Raw genomic sequence first — 17,500 nt, 5'->3', positions numbered from 1 at the left:
TAACACCTATTTACATGAAGTTAAGTAGGCCTAACGGGTCACTGAATTCGTGCCCCGTAAAGTCAATACGCCAGACACTGAAAGAAATTACGAATGCAACGTAACTTTCATAACTCTTTAGATATGTCCGCTCATGGCTAGAGTTAACTTCCTGCCTACCTAGTTGTTATGTCTTGTTCCATAAATGTTTATCCAACCTTAACTGCACCACAACTAAACCTTACCGTCTTTTACAAATTCCTAAACATTTCCATCCTTAACATAATACCGGACCATCGCTAGGCTTTTACCCAAAGTGAACTGTCTATCCTAATACAGCTGAACCTAACACAAAGTAATGGTCTCCTGTCTTAGCCACAAGGAGACCACATTCCTTTACACATTCCTAATTGATCATTCTCACTCACAGTCATCCCCAATCCCTTCCTGTTCAGGCTGAGTAGTTTTGTCATTCCTATTCATTCATATTTCATAAATATTGCACGACAAATAGTGTGTCGACTACATACGACAAAACCAATGTCTTGTGTTTTATTATAGATGGAAGTATGTGTGAGATAGAGAGAGAGAGAGAGAGAGAGAGAGAGAGAGAGAGAGAGAGAGAGAGAGAGAGAGAGAGGGAGAGAGAGAGAGAGAGAGAGAGAGAGAGAGAGAGAGAGAGAGAGCCCCCCCGCTGTGTTTGGCACACGTGTGTTTGCGGCGTGTCAGAGAGAGTGTAGTGTTGTGGAAGGCAAGCAGCTGTCAGCAGGGTGGAGTTAGGAGGCCGTTGGGACTCAGCCTCTCCGTTGTTGCCAAGCTCACCGTCTGGACAATAGAATCTCTCTCTCGCCCCCCTCCCCTTATCAGGGAACACATCCCCTATGTATCTCCCTCCCTTTCAACATCTCCTCGGAACAGACAGCCCCTCCTCTGAGCCCGTTAGCATCTGCCTATTTTCTCTCCCTCTCTCTCTTTTCACCCTCCTGTCATCCTTATCTCTCTTTCTCTTTTCAGCCATTCTTCAATGGAGAGATTCCCTAACCGCCTAAACCCTTTTTTGTCCCCGCGGACATCGGTACAATCGCTCTGCCTCCCTTCCCTCCCCACGTCTTTGTCCGTCTCTGTCCGTGCCATCGATTCCACTTTTTATGTGGGGCCATTTCTGCAGCACTGCATGACATTTCATCTGCTGCCCTGCCTTTCTCTGGCAAACTATCAGTCTTATCATTGGGAACTCTCCTACATTCAAACATAGAAATATATATTTATATATATCCTTATAAAACTTTTATGGCACCAAAAAATAAGGTCAACTATATCTATCTACTCTATCTATAATTGTTTGATTAAAAAATAATGAATATTTAGTTACTTAATAGTAGTTTATAATTTAATGCAAATTAGTTGATAATGATGATTCCTTACGGAATAAGGGATGGCAGGAAGTACTGTAATCTTTTTCTGACATCTCGTGATATGCATCTGATATATATATTTTTGTCCTCACACTAACTCTGCAGCATTAGGAAATGCCAGTATTATGTTCCTATGCAGTGACTAAAACACACACACACACACACACACACACACACACACACACACACACACACACACAGACACACACACACACACACACACACACACACACACACACACACACACACACACACACACACACACACACACACACACACACACACACACACACATGCGCATACTAAATCTTTCTCAGACAGCCCACCCCTGGGATGAACACACAACATTTTCTTTGGGGCTGTGGGATAGATAACTGAGGCACTGAAATGTCATAATGATAATTTAAACAAATGTGTCCTTCCTGTTAACAAATAAACACACTTTCACCATTCGGAGGCTCTTCCTGAAAACACCACAGGAATCCCAAAGAGGGGACCCAAGTGTCCTACCAATTCCCCTTTCTCCTTCTTGGAACAAAATTTGTCGTTAGATATATTGCCTAATTTAATAAATGCATTTATTGGAGAATCAGGTATTATCACAAAACTACCCATGCTTGTTTATTACATAGTAGGGAATAAAAACTGGCAAGTGGTTTACAACCAGATTCAGTAAATATTTTATAACGCTTTTCAACAGACACCAGGTGGCAATAAGATTCTAATTAAACATAGCAAATACAGACTTCAGTGACCTCTGTCTTAAAGACTTGGTGGGGTTTGAAATATTGTACAGGGCTCGGTTAAACAGCCTTTTTAGTCAGTAATATGATGTGAATTTGGACTGGGTCCTTATTGGGCCAGTTGCCTTTTGTTCATGGAAAGCATTATAGGCAGTTTTGTAATGGAAAATGTCTTTGGAAAGATAAAAGCAGATTTCTGATAAAGTGGGTATACGCATGGGACTTCTTGAGCTCTGATAAGATCACGTGTTTCAATTACTGTATGAGCGACACACACTCGTACCATCAGACAATCAAGTGGTTGTATAATCTCAACAAGAGCAACCTGAATAGAGAATAAAAAAAAATGTAGCAGGATTTGCAAAAGCGCCAGCTGACTTCATTTCAAACAGCTGTGTATATACCTGCTACCTGGACGAACAACTCGGTTCTCAGCTAGCTAAGGGTGGCTTGAACCTTAGATCGTCCAAGAAATCCAGAAAACGCGAATGGAATGACAGTGCTCTTCGGGGGACTCACGTGTGCACGCCATGGTGGGAGGGTCCTTCTCCGACCGGAAGAAGCCCTTCTGACAGTAGCAGATGGCGGTCCCCTGGCCGTAGCTGAAGCTGTGCAGAGGACACTTGGAGCACTTTGGGTTCCCGGCAAAAGCCTTGTAGAACCCCGACTGGCACGCTGGATGTGGAGAGAAACAGACAGAACGGCAGGGGGATATCGTTTAATGGGAACACAAGGAGAAGGGAACATTGAATTGGGACCGGCCCGTATGAGCAAGGCAATCTCCATTCACACACCTGCACAATAGCCAATTCATGCAATTTTTTTTTTTTTTTTACATATATTGGTCACTTATTTATGTATGGCATCAACAGTGAGTATGCATAAATGTACCACAGATGCACGCACGCTAACACTCACACAAAGACACACAGACAAAGAAATGTGCACACACGAGCACACACACACACACACGCACGCACACACACACACACACACACACACACACACACACACGTGCAAGCACACATTCACCCACACACACATGCAAGAACACATACGCACACACACACGCACACACATTCACAGTCAAATGCGCCTGCTTGTACACAGAGGCTCAAAGAAAATTAACAGAGGGAAGCAGAGAGAGTTAAAAGAGACGAGTCTAGTGAGAATTCAACTTTGCCAGCAGTTGTCGAAGAGAACATGGATTTAACAAGGTGACAGAAACTAAGCCACTTAGAAAGGCTTCACCTTGAGGCACCCAGTCCCTTTGTGTCTTCTGTTGCCTTGAGTGATAAATGGTATGGTGCCCATGAGAAGAATAGGCTGGGGGGCAGTGCGTTTGTGCTGGTGTGTGTGTGTGTGTGTGTGTGTGTGTTTGATGTGAGGGAGTTGGGGGATTGCTGCTCTGATCAAACGGGGACAATTAGGAAAGGGGGGAAAAGGTTACTGCATGCATGCTGCTACTGTACGTGCCTGCCACAAACACACACGCACACACACGCACACACACACACACACACACACACACACACACACACACACACACACACACACACTTTTACACAGCGACACACACACACACAGCGCAACACACACACACGCACACACACAGACACACACACACACACACACACACACACACCCACGAGCGCACACGGGGTGATGAAGAATGTCCGTCCGTCTCCAGCGGTGCACCAAGGCTTCCTCTGTCATTAACCTCTTCCTCACGCGTGTCCTTCAGTCGACAAAGCCTCACTCGGCTCCCCTGCCCCCTCCCCCCCCTGCCCCCTATCCCCCGGACCCCCCTCCCCTCCTGACGAGCGCCTGCTGTACCCCATCAGCTTCATGATGCCTCTGTGTCTCTGACCTCCGCCGCTAAAAAGCCGACATTTATATCCTGACCTCGGACGGAACGCCGTGCAAACCCGGGCTGGCGTGGCCGGCGTCCAAAGCCAAACCAACCCCCACCCCCCCTATAGGCACGGCGTTCTGGCTGGCTGTGCGTCAACACACTCGGACACAAGCTCTCAGTTCGAGGGGGGATATTGTGTACCACTTGTGACCAACAGCGTGCTGATGTTTTCCTGTAAAATACACACTTTTTGTTGTTGCCGAGAATGAAAGCCGTCTCTCACGGGACAATCCCGGCAACTGCTTTTTTTATGTACTTGAAATTGCATAGGCTGACATTCCCTGCAAGAAAGAGGATATATACAGTGAAATGTGCTGAGTTGCAATAGCGGCATTACCATTCAGTGTATTCATATTAATCCCTAGAGTAGATTTAGCTTTTAAGACTATAAGGGGTTCAGAGGAGTTCTGTAAGCCTAGCATATCAGCCGAATCATTTGATCAAGGCAGACATTAGCCTTCATCCTACGCTGGTGCACTTGTCCGTTCCAGAATGGAACCAGGGATTGAAACGGGAATTATCATGTTTCACATGTGATTGGAAACACAACAAAGCACTTATTTGATCTTCTTTGTTTGGCTGCAACAGAAAGCAGTAGTTGAATCAGCTATCAGACTGAGTTCCATCAACATCTCTGCATTACAATTGTTGAGCCCACTTCACACTTTATTACTCTGGAGCACATTTTTTGTTGCACATTGGTTGCATCGATTTTTTTTAATGCTTCAAATTGATTGTTACCAAATGCCTGCATTAAAAATATATTTCTGCAAAATGTGTGGCTTTCTGCACTTGGTATGGTTTTATGTGTTATAAGTTTGTGACAATGACAAATACAAAAGAAAAACACTTTTCACAGTCTACCACTCCCTTGGTATGTGAAGAACAGTGTTGATTGGTGCAACTTAAGAAATACATTTATACCATAACACATATGTTCACAAACTCACTCATGCATGCACACACACTTACCCACACACACGACCCACACTCAATTAAATATAATGTACAGAAGAAAAGGAGAAGGTTAAGACAGAAGAGTCTACAGAGAGTAGCAGTTGTCAAAGAGAACTTGGATTTACAAGGTAACAGAAGCTAAGCTAAACTTCAAAGATCTTTACCTGGAAGCACCCAATTTGGGATTGGGGAGCGGAACAACTTTAAGCAGAGGTTGTACAAGATGCAATTCTTGTTTATTTAGTTAAAAAATCCTAGTGTGTGTGCATGTGTGTGTTTTTGTATGTGGAACTGTGTAAAACACTAACTTGTTTTGCTTCTTATTGAGCAAGCACAACTGGAAGGAAAGGATATTCCTACATGCATCCATCTGTGTGTTCCTAGAGACATCGCTCTCTCTTCCTCTCATTGTTCAGTGAAACGGTTCAATTCCTCAAATCAACAAGATGTCAAACAAATCACTCAAATAATCACAGCTATGTCTATGGCACCAAAATGTTTATCATCTTCCCAAATTGCCCGGTTCTCCTTCTCGTCCACCGTGTACCGGCTCAGCTCAGGGTTCCTTCTGACGTATCAGAGAGTTTGCCAGAGTGTAGGTGTTCAGAAGCGTGATGAAGGTGAAGTCCTCTTCCTCGTGTTGTTGAGGCGGTCGGCAGCGGCGGAGAAAAACAATCCCAAGAGGAGCACAATTCTGCAGCATTTACTTACAGGTCCACATCAACAAATGTTGCAGAATAGTTCAGCTCTTGAAATTAAAGAGGTGGCATGAAGCAGATGCGCGGGATGAGGGAGCTTGGACATAGAAGCTGGCCGGGCTGCGGGCCGGACAGAGGGACGGCAGATGCATGCTGCCTACCAATCACATGTGCACAAACACACACAAAAGCACGCGCACATACGCACACTCAACCTAAGTAGCAATTCACTAGAAGCTCACTGCGGTGTAAAAAATGATCATAAAACCACTTTGATATGTAGATTTTTGTGTCGACCGCTAATAAACTATTTCCTGCCGTAATACTTGAAAGAAAACCATAGAATAGATCCTACATGCATGCATGCGTGTGGCATTTCACGTAGAAGTAGTTCAAGTACATCACACTCTCAAATCCCCGGACCTTTAACCATCACTTCTGCAATTAGCAATGGTGTCGGTCTCCAATTGAAGAGCCCTCCTCACTGCATCTCACTTGCTCTGTCACTCTCAATATTTCTCCTCTCCAACACGCTCTTCTCATCTCTTCATTAGTCGATATTTGTGTTTGATTTACACTCTAGGATTAGTGTCAGAGATTGGTGTTGTCAGCCTAATGATGTCAGGGAGAGGTGGTGGGGAGAAATTAGCCTGTTTCTTGACAAGTGTGACATCCTCTGCGAGAACTTTCCTTAACTTTCACTCTTCTCGTTTCGTATTTTTTCATTGAAACACCTATCTTTGTTTCCAGAGGCATCAGGTCGGATCCTTTTACTAACTGGGAGGTTTTCTGAACTCCATGGCTTACCTGTAACTGATTGGTCAGCCTTCAACCAATCAAAGTGGTCGTACGGGCTTAATCTGATGTCAGTGCAACAATCAGACCAAAAGTATATTGAGCCTTTTAGTGGAAATATGTGTCTGCAAAAATGTAATGCTTTTGGGAACAATTTGATGCATACTATTTATACTATTAATATAACATAGCTTGTCACCTTTCTATCTAGTGCAACAGTGGAAACAGATGCGTGAACAGCAATTCCATAGCCCAATATATCAATCAGTCAAACTGAACAGGGTAAATTATTATTATTACCCCCCTGAAGAAGAACAATTCACATTGATGGGAACTGTGTAACAAACTGAGTAACAAAGAAATACAAAAGTAAAAAATATATAAATAATTGCCCATAGCATGAAGACAAAATAAAGGCATTTAGGATATACAACGTAAATGCAGAGGAGATGTCGTTAAGCACAGACACTGTTGGGTGTAGCCTATTCATTGGCAGATGACTATATATATATCAGTAACATTATCAGAGCAGGAGATCTACCCCACAGACACCTTTTAATGGTCCCTTCAGAGGTCAGCCTTTAGGAGTTGTTAAGAGACGTATTTTATGTGGCCCAGGTGAAACAACCGTAGTAAACCTCTCAAATACTACTACATATACTGCTACAAGCAAGCCTATCCAGTAATCAAGAGGGGACAAAATATAAAGAGAAAAGAGAGGGGAGGGCAGAATTTGCTCACTAAATCGTGACTTCTACAATGCAGTGCCCCATGGGGGACTGGGGATCTCCCATAAACCTTTGCTCTAATGGTTGAACACGACCCGCCAAGACTATTCACTGGCTTCATTTTCTACAAGTCTGCATTCATTATTGTGCTTGTAAGACATTAGCCACTGATCCAAAGTATCAAAGCAGCACTGGACTTTACAACGTAATGAGGGGGCATTTTGACAGGTGATATATTCTATTCCTAAGGAATTAATGATTGTCACAGTAGAGAAATGTATATATTTTATCATTTATAATGACATATTTTCCTTTTTTATCCTTCTTTAACTTCTACCTTTCACGTTAAAGGGTGAACAGAACAGAACTTCTAGTTAAGGGCAGAATTCTGCTGTGAAAGTCACTGTGCTTTCATGCTTTTGTAGCATCTAGCACCTCACTCTGAAACACGAAAAATTAAGTATAACCAATCACGTACTTGCTAAAGATACTGAGGGAAAAATTTACTAAAATTCAAAGCAAAATGAATGTAAAGAAATGTATAGCATACTGTGCATCATCAAGTGGAAGGTGCTTTCAACTAAATACTTGGGAGGCATATCAAGCTTCAAACTTTTCTTTCTTCTTCCGTTCTGCACTGAAGGTAAGTTATCGGTACGTCTCTCAAAGACATATGGCCATTAGCAGGGATAAAGTGCCCTTGTTTACTGACATGGATAAGGGAGGCATTCAGAGTGAAAGGAAAGAGGAGTGAAGAAAGTATGTGCGCACATTTGAGTGTGTGTGTGTGATTGTGGGTGAGTGTGTGTGTGCTTGCGTGCGTGGGTGGGTGCGTGCGTGCGTGCGTGTGTGTGTGCTTGCGTACGCGCATGCTCAAACACTTTCAAAGGTTGTTTAAGTATCGTCTGGTGCCTTCATCAGCAAAACCCCAATCACAGACCATCTCCCAACTATAAAATTACCAATTTTTTGGACGTTGAATGCGCCTCTCCATTACAACCTGAAGGTATAGAAAGAACCGCCTAGCCTGAAGATAAGAGCAATGTGAGATGAGGGATGCCAACTAGTGAGTGGTGTAAGCGGACACATCTAGGAGCAGATGGCAGGGTTGCTGAATGTACGACAGTTTTGCAGGTGTGTGTCTGTGTGTGCATTTGTGTGGTTGTGTGTACTACACCAGACTCAACAAGGCTGTCCTTCAGACTGCTAACATAGTGTTTCATGTCAGCTTACGGGAGGAAGCTAAAAACAGCGTGCTGCGGCTGCTTGATTAGCTTGACAAATCTGCTCTGGAATTTCAACCTTAATTGTGGCATAGTGGGACGCCTAAGAAAGACGCGCTTAAAAAATGACTTCTAAAGTTAACAGTTTTTCCACATAAATCCAATATGACCACAGAAGGAAGGGAAAACCAAAAGGAACTCCAAGAAGTAGGGACGCATTTTGCTTTCCAAAGGCATAATAATAGTACCAGAGATTTCTGAAATAAATTAAATGATGAATGATAAACAAAGGCAAAAAGCGCAGATGACAAGGAGTGTTTCAAATAACTTTTAAAAAAGTGGAAAGATAAGCACCACTTACCATCACAATCTTATGACTCACAATCTTCCAACTAAAGGTGGTAACACAATCTCAGAGAAACAGAGATTGTGATTATGAATCATGAGACTGTGGTGGTTAGTGGTGCTTATCTTACCACTTTATTAAGATTAGCACTTAAACACAAATTGGAAATCCGTACCTTTGTCTAGTATGGATGTTGATAGATGCTTACATTTTGTTTGTTTTCCAAATACGGTTCATAGAGGAAAGAGAAAAGTGGTTTCTAAGGTCTAAAGCTCCCCCCCCCCCCCCCCCCTCCCCACCCCCAAGTAATCTATACGGTACATGTATTTACCAAACAACCTCCCACCCGTCCACCCATCCATCGCGCAGGTCCGGGTCGGCAGGACTGACTTTGTCCAAATGCTTTTGAATCTGAAGGAGCAGCCATCAGAGACTCTGATAGCTAATGATAGCCAACGCTTGCACAATTGATAGGACCTCTCCGTCTTCCAAACACAGTTTGGCAGAGCAGGCAGAGTCAACTCTTTTATTACAGCCTGCTGTAATGTATTGCATTATGGGTAAAATGTGATAGTAGTGGTGGTAGTAGTTTGATAGCAAATCGGTAGTAAATATAATAGCTTGACGCAAGTGGCAGCACTTGCGTTTTTTTTCATGTTTGCATGTTTAGGTCATGATATTCTCAGATGGTCTATCGATTCTCCATTTGTAAAGCCGGAATAATACTGTAATGTGCCACAGATGACATGAATGGTAGAGTATGACTAGCCCTCTTACATTAGACATGTAGAGTCACAGAGCAAAACTATCTTAGAAAATACACCACAAACACACATACACACACACATACACGCAAACACACACGCAAACACACACACACACACACACCCACACACACACCCACACCCACACCCACACACAAACAAACACACGCACACAGATCAGTGAAGGTATAAAATATTCCACTCAGCCAGTGTAATAGTGTTCAATGTCCAACATTAGCTGCAATAAGGCCACTTCCTGATGCAGTGACACACACCAATCCCATTTCCAGCAGGGTTTCTTTCTGCAATGCTCTGAAAGCTAATTTGAGGAACAAGAAAGCCAGGACACATGAAAAACAATTGCCTTAAATGTCAGTTACAGGTTGGGGGAGAAACAAACGTAAGACAATCCATGCAATCCTAAAAAAAACACTAAACTAAATAATTAGGACAAAAAACAAAGAGGTTTCAATATGAATAATTGTATCCGCAGGTGGGCTTCTGTATAAACGGAATGACATCACACAGACCCCATCTGGACGGATGAAGGGACGTTGACATTTTGGTACTGTTTGTATTTTGGGTAAACTGAGATAGACTTCAAAGGGTGCAGGATGACACAGGACAGTGTAGAATCAGAAACTCATAAAATCACAGCCGTACTCTATACTCCGTACTCATCTCCCGAGCTTCTCTGGGGGGACAGCGCTTGGCTCAAAGTGAGGCGCTAGGAATCCAAACATTGCTCTCAAAAATTGCATAATCAACTTGGAGCTATTGTATTACCTCCAGAGTGGGGGTGTCCTTTGTTCCGGTGCGACTCGTGTTAACGGAACACAGTGGGTTAGCTAATGTGCTCGCCCCGATCAATACATCATACCTGAATACATCAGCACCCTGTGAGGGGCAAAATGAAACCAGCGCTCTCCCTGTGTGCTCGTGTGAGAGAGAGTGTGCGTGTGCACACCTGTGCACTCAAGCGTGCCCATGTACGTGTTTAGTTTTGCGTGTACCCCATCGATCCGCTGTTAATTCCAGCAATGTGTGTACAGTATGCCAGGGTTCACCTTATGCATATCATTTGAAATCGATTACGGTCCCTGTATTACTATGGTTATCCCTGTGTTTATGGTTTTTGCTGCCGGCCTTCCGCGCGCCTGCTAGCGACGGATCTATTCCATGCCAGCCTCCTTGCAGCTCGCTAATCATGTTGACTGCCAGCTCCCAAATTAAGGCTGTCACCACCGCAGCTGGACAATCGCGCCTGGTGCAATTTATCTCCCGATACGTTAAGTGGATCCACGGTGAAAAGGCCTGCCGATCATAGTTTGTCATGCGGAACCTGTCAGGTGGCAAAGTGGTGGCTGTGTGGGTGGACAAGGGGTTGACTGGTAGTGGGGGGGTGTCGTGTCAAACACAGGCTTGGGGAAACGCAGGCGCTATAATGGTGGTCACACAACGGTGTCGCGGCTAGGAGTTAGTCACACACTTATTTGCCACTCAAATGGTTCCGAAATAAACCACGGCAATATTGGCTGTGTTTACACGACAGACAGATCTGTGGATACTACAGCCATTCGGGATGAAAGCAAAACACATCTGTTTACACCAACGGCAGAACACACGCCTAGCCCACCCGTCACATGACTTAAGTCCTTTCAGCCAACTTTTCTCCTATGTCCGAAAGAGACCAATGGTAAGGAAGGATACCAGTAAAATGAGAAACACTCATTGCAGACCTTATTGCCTGAATCTTGTGAAAAAGGTCATTCCCTCTGACATCAAATCACACTGACAAATGACATACTGACGTATGTATGTATGTATGTATGTGTGTGTGTGTGTGTGTGTGTGTGTGTGTGTGTGTGTGTGTGTGTGTGTGTGTGTGTGCCTGCATATGTGTGCGCTTCTGTGTCTGTGCGTGTCTATATATGTGTGCTTCTGTGTACACTGTGTGCACTGTGTGGATTGTTTGTGTGCGGTGTATGCATTTGAATGTGCATGCGTATGCATGTGTGAGCATGTGAATGCATGTGTATGTGTCTGTCTGTAGGGTAGCAGGCATCCTGAACGACCAGACATCTGTGTGATTGCGAGGAGACAGCAGATTGGGTTTTCAGAACGGCTGAGCTTCCTGCCGCTATGCTGGAGATGAGGAACAAATGGCCCTTGATTGCATATGATCCCCACAACTACAAGGTGTGCTGGGGTGGAATGTGAAAGCAGAACTGTAAAACTGTCTGCAAGGAAATGAAAGCTATGTGTTGATGAAATTGCCCCCAGGTTCAGTTTTGCCAGCACAAGTGAAAAAAAGAAGTCGCCAAAAATCTATAGTCTGAGACTAAATCAATTTTTTTATGTTTATTTTTTTACATAAACTTTACATTTTAATTTATATTAACAAATACTAACGTCCGTCTGTAAATTATTAACCTATTTTATTCTACATTTAATATTAATTTCCTAGATTTTACAAAACAACGCAACATCTACATTTAACGCCATGCCTGAAGTGTTAACCAGAGCATTTCCACCTAAATGGTGTTAATGAATGAATATCATGTGGTAGATGCTGTAATTTTCATGTGTCCGACTAATTTACAAACCTTATTAAAAAGTACAATAGTTCTACAATGAGGCTCTTGTGATACTTCTCATCCAGATCCTTCTGTAAGAACAATCTGTGCAATAGTTAGGTTTGTAAACTCCCACCTTCAACATAACATAGACAGAGAGACAGTCAGGCAGACACGCACACACGCACACACAAAGACAAGCACACACACACACACACACACACACACACACACACACACACACACACACACACACACACACACACACACACACACACACACACACACACACACACACACACACACACACAAACGTATTCCCAGTAAAACCACTAATCCTTAGGGAGGGCCGATGCGGTGTTCATGTGATAACGAGACATCTGTAACCAGTTGTTAAAAAAACGAAGTGCCTCATACAAAAGCATCGGCTCGGAGCACTAAAACACATACATCAAGGTTAGCCCTGCGCACGGCAACCCACGTTTAATTGTATCCCAGCTCACTTCAGTGGGGGCTATAGTAAACGTCCGTGTTTGTACACGGCCCAGGTGAGCAGACAGATGGAAGTGATGGAGTAGGGGGAGGACGATGTTCTACTGCAGACGGAGGCTGCTTTGAAATGCTAATGCCGAGCTACAAGGGGGTGGAAGAGCAGCGCCGGACTCGACCGCCTTGACCCAGAGTCCCAGAGCAGAAACACGCAGTTCCCCGCACGCCCACACATGTACCCTCGCACCAGCATACACACACACACACATGCATGCGCACACACACACACACATGCAATCATGCATGTACAACAAATGCAAACAGACAAGCGTGGAGTTGGGGGGAACGCACTCCCAAATGTGCTTTGTCCCCCTATTCCCCTGGTCGTCACAGTCACACACTCTACCCAAGCAGTGGGTTCAGGGAGGTGCAGGGGGGCTGGGGTGGGGGGATCTCCCAAAGGCTCAGAGGCAAGCTGAGAGTGACAAAGACAACTGAGCAAACTTCCTCCCTTAATGTCGACGTTGGAAGATAATTTACTGATGGCAGGGGGTGGCGTCAAATTCACTAGGGCATTGGTTCTCAAACTTTTGATACCGCGTACCACCACAGAAATTTGTTTCGAGAAGTACCATCATTATGGCATGTTATAAAATATAACAACATACAGTAGTGTAGGCCTGCTGCCCTATTCAGCTACTCACATCTCATGCAGCAGGCACATTTATTCTTAAAAATAATACTATTGTTAGCTGTTGTCAGCTGTACAAAGTGGTAGCACTAGAACAGAGACACGGAATCACATACACACACAGCAAGTGAGAACATGATCTCACGGTAAATGTATTTCCATTCGTACTAGTGTTTTGATAGTATTGTTTTTAAACATTTTTTTCTTTTTTCAAATTCCTCCGCGTACCACTTGATAGCGCATCGCGTACCACCAGTGAACACCAGTGAACACACATACCATCGTTTGAGAAACACTTGCACTAAGGGCATGATTTCTATGCACGTGGATGTTTGTGTCTGTGAGTTTGCGTGTGTGGGAGAGAGAGCGAGCGCGAGAGTGAGAGGTTTTCTCAAGACCAATAAGTGTTTTTAAGACCAAGGACATGAGCACATGTTGGTTTTAACGTAATGTCTGAGAGTGTTAGAGATATCATTGGTTAAGGGATCCTTTCACAGATTGTTGCTCCGAAAAGAACACTGAGTGTCGTTATTATAATGAGAATTATCTTTTGAGTATTACGGCTATGGAGGGGGAGAAGTGACAGAAAGAAGAAAGTGGTGAGAAGATCGAGTACCAGAGGGTTATTTTTTGATCTGCCCACCCGATTAAATCTTGTGCATCTATATGTGCTTGTGTGTGTGAGTGTGTTTGTGTGTAAAGATGTTTTGTGTGTGTTCAGGTGAGTGTGTGTGCATGGGTGGGATGTGGATGTGTTTGTGTGTATGTGTGTGTGTGTGTGTGTGTGTGTGTGTGTGTGTGTGTGTGTGTGTGTGTGTGTGTGTGTGTGTGTGTGTGTGTGTGTGCATGCAGGTGGGTTCACGTGCATGCGGATGTGTTTGTGTCAATGTGTGTGTTTTTGTGTGTCTGTGAGTGCGTCTGTGTTTGTGTGTCTGTGTTTGTGTATTTGTGTGTGCGTTCAGGTGAGTGCGTGTGGATGTGCATGCATGCGGAAGTGTGTGTGTGTGTGTGTGTGTGTGTGTGTGTGTGTGTGTGTGTGTGTGTGTTTGTGTGTGCTGTTGTCTGTGTTTCAAGGCAGAGCGGACAGACGGTGGTCAGCTGGAGCGGGTTGGGTCTGGGGTCTCGTGCCTTGACCCCTGAAGGGCCCGAATGGCCTCTAACACTTGTAGTGTTAATCACTCTCAAAGAGCCTGTCGTGGTGGTGTCACGGCCAGAGGGGTTCTCCCAAATACTGATACACAACGAGGGAGGGAAAAGAGACACACATTCATTCATCAAAAAAAACGACATAGAACACAAAAAGCATTTTCAAACAAATATTTTTTCAATTGTACAAAAAACGTTTCGGATAAATGTGCATATTTAAAAAGTAAATACAAAGTGCAGATTGAAATGTAAACTAAATATCAATGAAATGACCTAAAGTAGAGGAAAGGGTGGAGTTGTGGCATGCGTGTCTCTTCATGACTATTCTACAGCCGCAACTTTTTATATGTTTATATATATGTGTATCCTGCTAATGATTATTATTGGCTTCAGCGGTAATGTACTCAAAAGGACAACACCTTATTGTAGGAGTCGAACACTTCTTGGTCAGCGAAGAGAGAACCCTTTACAGATATTATGGCCCAGCGAACCACAACGATATCAGCCACTTATGACTAATAACAATTAGCAACGTTATTTTTCATTTGAATGCTAAACTGGGATTTCTTGATTAAAATGGGTTATTCATTATGTTGTTCAAGGAAGCCAAAAGCAATGGAAAATGAGGTTTAATGCTAGTTGTGGTTACAATCCATGTCCGATCATACCTGGCTGTAATTTAAATACAAGAGACAGGGTTGGCCCATAGACTAAGTGTTGCAGAGGTAATGGCAGAGCCATTACGATAGCAAGCGCCGACTGATTGACCAACCTAAGACTGACTATCCCTATTTGTCCTTATAGTACAGTGAAGCAAGTTCTAGAGAAAATTATATGTTCTCTATTTAATATTTTATTGATTTTATGTCAATATTTTATTATATATAGACAATACATGCAAAATGTAATCTACAGTGTATCTATTTATCAGTGAGTGTATATTTGGATATGCTTACTTTTAAATAGGTGTACAAAATGCCACAGGGTAATACAATTTCCAAAAATGTTGTAGTTTAAAGTTGAATCTGCATTACTCATAATTTGAGCAACTATCTTGGTGTTACATTGAGAATTTGCAAACACCACTACTATACTAATACACATATCTTCCTACTAACTTTCAGCCTCAAAGTACATCACTGCAGTCACGCTGCTTGGGACAACTAACCAGCTAACCTTCCTTGTGTAGCATTTTTAGTGTAGATCTTCTGGTCAATGTATACTGTCACATATCAATCGATATGACATATATATTTCACCCACGCTTCATTCATACAATAGTATTTTTTTTTTTTTTTTAATAATCCACCCTGCCAGATAACTCCATAAAAGTAAGCTTTTTGTGAAGTGGGTTATCAATATGTTGTAAATGTGAGAATAATAATTTCTCAGGGACTACTTACAGGCCAAAATGGATTTATGTCAACATTATGTGTAGCTGTGCAAGCTGGATATGTGGTATAATGTAAAAAAACAAACGTGCATGGCTTGATAAGACGCTCACCCTTTGGTTCCGGGCTTCTTTCATCTTTCCTTATTTTATTACTTTTATGACTGCCGTCTTGAATAAAAATACAACGGTAATGGCTTTTGTTATTGGTGACTTCTACCGATCGATCGCACATAAAGCAAGCTGTATTGGCTGATCAATCAGGTGCTTGCATTATTCTCCCAGTGCTGCTCAATAAGCATACATCAGGCTTAATGTAAGACGTAGGATGAGCTGTCTAATGCCTGCAGCTGGCTATGAATAATAAACATCTCACACACACGCGCACACACACACACACACACACACACACACACACACACACACACACACACACACACACACACACACACACACACACACACACACACACACACAAACACACACACACACACACACAAACACACACACATATAAACAAACAAACACACACACACACACACACACACACATAAACACACATACACACACGACCACGCACACATAAACACATGCTCGCACACACACACACACACACACACACACACACACACACACACACACACACACACACACACACACACACACACACACGCACACACACACACACACCACACACACAGATACATACACCTACACACACAAACACACACACAGACACACACACACATACACAAACACACACACACACACACACATACTGTTATGACCCTAATTAAGCAACAGAAACACACACTGACACAGTCACACACACACATGCACGTACACCCACGCACGCACAGACGTGCACGCAAACACACGCATGCACGCACAAGCGCGCACAAGGTGGTTTTCGTACCTGAGCCGAGTAGTACTTAGGTGTATGTTACAAACCCTGTTATAGAGTGTGTGATTTGATTCTACTGTTTATAAATAACAACAACAGCGGCAGCAATGCCACGGGAGTCAAAACGAAATAACACAACAGGGAAGAAGCATTGCGAGGCAGGTAAACAACCGCTCTCAAAAGTGAATAATAAAAATATAGAACCTGTTTCCAGGAGCCATTCCTGAATCTAAACAAAGTCATTCAAATTTATAATTTGTTGAACAGAAGCACATCGCACACGTTAGTGTATCAAAAATGAATAATAATAAAAAATAAAATATGTATGCCGGCCAAGCTTAATTGCGCACCTTGCCAGTGGAGCGGTCGCAGACGTCCGTGATTGCAACAACAAGACTATCTTCACTTGGCTTCATTACAAGGATAAAAGGAACGGGGCTTCCACTGCGCAAATAATTGAACCTGGAAGGCAGAGTTCATCCAGAGGTGACTGATGGTTTGTATCAAAGCCTTTCCCCTTTACTGACCCACTTTAACTAGCCCCAGCCCACCACGGTTCTAACGTCCAAATTAGCTCTCTCCACAGGACGGCCCGTACAGGCTGTGCGAGCGAGTGTTGGTGTGTGTGTGTGTGTGTGTCTGTGTGAGTCACTTTCTCCATTTTCTCCATTCACTTTAGCCCTTCTCCTTGTGTGTCAGGTGTCTGCCCTGTGGAGGGTGTGATGTGGACGGTTTGTCAAA

The 17,500-nt window shown here is 43.4% G+C and overlaps 1 protein-coding gene across 1 annotated transcript in view; it reads right to left on the bottom strand.

Annotated features, from left to right (window-relative positions):
• epha6 (eph receptor A6) overlaps nucleotides 1-17,500 on the bottom strand; it is a 72,875-nt gene that overhangs the window by 31,853 nt on the left and 23,522 nt on the right. The window contains exon 4 of the mRNA XM_030342715.1: nucleotides 2,657-2,812. Within this exon, the coding sequence (XP_030198575.1) occupies nucleotides 2,657-2,812 (156 nt within the window). The remainder of the gene's footprint in view (nucleotides 1-2,656; nucleotides 2,813-17,500) is intronic.

Source organism: Gadus morhua, chromosome 20 (assembly GCF_902167405.1).
Source record: "Gadus morhua chromosome 20, gadMor3.0, whole genome shotgun sequence".
NCBI lineage: Eukaryota > Metazoa > Chordata > Actinopteri > Gadiformes > Gadidae > Gadus > Gadus morhua.
The sequence above is the reverse complement of the archived record's forward strand: the minus strand, read 5'-3'. Positions and strand labels throughout refer to the sequence as shown.